The 2,729-nt window shown below is 33.8% G+C and overlaps 1 protein-coding gene across 3 annotated transcripts in view; it reads right to left on the reverse strand.

Moving 5' to 3' along the window:
• The window catches only part of LOC103479981 (zinc finger protein 568-like), a 100,611-nt gene that overhangs the window by 3,804 nt on the left and 94,078 nt on the right, over window positions 1-2,729 (reverse strand). The window contains exon 4 of one of the 3 annotated variants that reach the window (XM_017309940.1): window positions 2,225-2,729. In XM_017309940.1, coding sequence (XP_017165429.1) covers window positions 2,225-2,729 — 505 coding nt within the window. The remainder of the gene's footprint in view (window positions 1-2,224) is intronic. The other 2 variants (XM_017309939.1, XM_017309938.1) reach the window with 2 other exon arrangements.

Below are 2,729 nucleotides of genomic sequence, written 5' to 3' on the forward strand. Positions count from 1 at the left end.
AACCATGCACACACACACTCACACCTAGGGGCAATTTGGAGAGGCCAATTAACCTGACAGTCATGTTTTAGGACTGTGGGAGGAAACCGGAGTACCCGGAGAAAACCCACGCATGCACATGGAGAACATGCAAACTCCATGCAGAAAGACCGGGGCTGGAATCGAACCTAGAACCTTCGTGCTGCAAGGCAACAGCTCTACCAACTGCGCCACTGTGCAGCCCTCAGTTAAGAACAATTTATCTAATTTCTATTCCAAGACTCCACAAGATTCAAATGGAGTATGTAGACATTAGAGATAATAAATGCAACAACAGGTTTTTGAACCAGTATTGAATAAACAACATGTACCCATGAAGAACAAAAAGCACAGCTCTTACAAAATTTTAATAAATCTATGAGAGTCAAAATAAGGACAAATTATTTGAAATTTCCAATTCCTACCAAATATAAAGAAATATATTTTAAAATTATAAATAACATATATCCTTCAAATCAATTCTTGAGAGATTTAATTTTAATGTAGAGAATTGTGGTTTTTGTACAACTCAAGTGGAAACAACTAAACATTTGTTTTATGGATGTAAAGAAGTATCAAACGTATGGGATCAACTTCGTAACTTTCCGTCTTCTAAAACAATAAATTTGGATTTTGTTTCTTTAYTAAATATTCAATTCAGCTTATCCATTAAAGAAAAAAATCTGAAATTTTTAGTCAATGTCCTGATTATTGTTACAAAATATTATATCCATAAATGGTGATATGCAAAATGCTCTCAAAAATGAACTCTTTTTAAAGTTGTCTAAAGATGCGGATTATAAACGCAGTAAAATTGAGTTAATGGAAGATTTTTAGTTTGTAGCCCCCTAACATGTCTCTACTTTTTTAATCTTTTATTTTATTACTTTTCTTTTTCAATATTTCTTTTAATTTAGTTAACAGAAATAACTGTTAAGCCTATGATTCCAAAGGCTTTTCTTGAGCCTTTGGAATCAATGCGAGTTGTGATTTTTGATATTTGTCTAATGTTTTCTTTTGACATGTTGTGAGTTTTGTCGTTGTTATTCTTATATACTAATAAAAAAATAATGATTCACAAGTTTTTATTTTAAAACCAAAGGTAGTCCATACCATTTAGAAAAAATGAAATGCACATTTCAAGTAAAAATTTACATATTACAAAGCAGATAAACAATTATTCCAATTGTAAAAAAAAATCTTGACGTATATCTAAATTCGCCACATGTTGTAGTTGGAGTTTATATATATATTTGATTCAACCAAGTGCCACATAAATGTATACATGAAATTCTTCAGTAAAGCATGAAAAGTTGGCATGTTACTCATAAACATTTGACTTGCAGATGTTCATTGTGGAGATCTAAGTATTCTGAAATCGTCCTGATTGGCTACTTTGCAAAAGTAAGTCAGTGGCATGTTAAGTAACAGAGTTTCAATATATCTACTTCCAAAACAGTTGAAGTGGTTTTGAATATTCAAAATATACCTCAACAAACTTCACCGATTTGCACAATAAAAAAAAAATCCATACATGGGCAACCAAAAATAGTTGAGGGTCTAATGTATTTTGCAAAGTGAACAAAAGGTTTAATATTTATTACAATAAATCTGACTAATGACTGTTTCATGTGGAAATTCAGTTTAGCAACATTAAAGAACAAATTTTTCTCCATATTTCATTTGAAAAACCCAGCTCCTGAATGTGGGTTCTAATGAGAATAATTAAGTGACCAATTTTAAAGAAACATTTTTTCACAGGTTTGGCTTCAAAGCGACCCCTGACCTCCATGGGTTTTCATGTGAATAATCAAATTATCCTTTTGATAGAAGATTTGTTCACAAGACTGGCATGAAAAACGTTTCTCACCTGTATGACTTTTCTTGTGACGAATTAAATTACTAATTCGTGAGAAAGTTTTTCCGCATGACTGGCATGAAAAAGGCCTCTCCCCTGTATGTATTCTCTTGTGGTCTTTTAAACTACCAATTTGAGAAAAACTCTTTCCACATATCTGGCATGAAAAAGGTTTCTCTCCTGTATGAATTCTCTTGTGGTCTTTTAAACTACCAATTTGAGAGAAACTCTTTCCACATATCTGGCATGAAAAAGGTTTCTCACCAGTATGAATTCTCTTGTGGACATTTAAAGTACWMATTTGAAAGAAACTCTTTCCACATRTTTCACATGAAAAAGGTCTCTCACCAGTATGGGTTCTGTAATGGATTTTCAAGCTACACCGTTGTATGTAACATCTCCCACAAATGTCRCATTTGAAAGGTCTTTTCTTTGTGCCAGTATCAGACTGACTCTCTGACACTGAGCAGCTGCTTCCTTCCTGATCTTTGCTCTCAATCACTGGAGAATTATGAAGGGAAAGCTGCTCTGTTCTTGTCTCTTCTTCATTCATATCATCTTTCTGAAGAGTAGAAGTCTCAATSAAAGCAACAAACAACTGSTCCTGTCCAGTTGGTAAATGTTCTGGTGGCTGCTGTTCATGTTGAAGCACCAAAGAATCTAATTCCTCTTTTCTTACATATGTTAGTGGATATTCTATTTCCTCATGCTTAAACAGTGTAGGTTCTGGTTCCTTCTCTTCTTTTTTAATCCATTTAGGTTCTGGTTCCATCKGTTCCTCTTCAGTCCACTGATGTTCTGCTTCTTTCTGGTCCTGACTGGACCTACTTGCCAGGCTCCAGACTTGATGGAT

Source organism: Poecilia reticulata, linkage group LG17 (assembly GCF_000633615.1).
Source record: "Poecilia reticulata strain Guanapo linkage group LG17, Guppy_female_1.0+MT, whole genome shotgun sequence".
Taxonomy (NCBI): domain Eukaryota; kingdom Metazoa; phylum Chordata; class Actinopteri; order Cyprinodontiformes; family Poeciliidae; genus Poecilia; species Poecilia reticulata.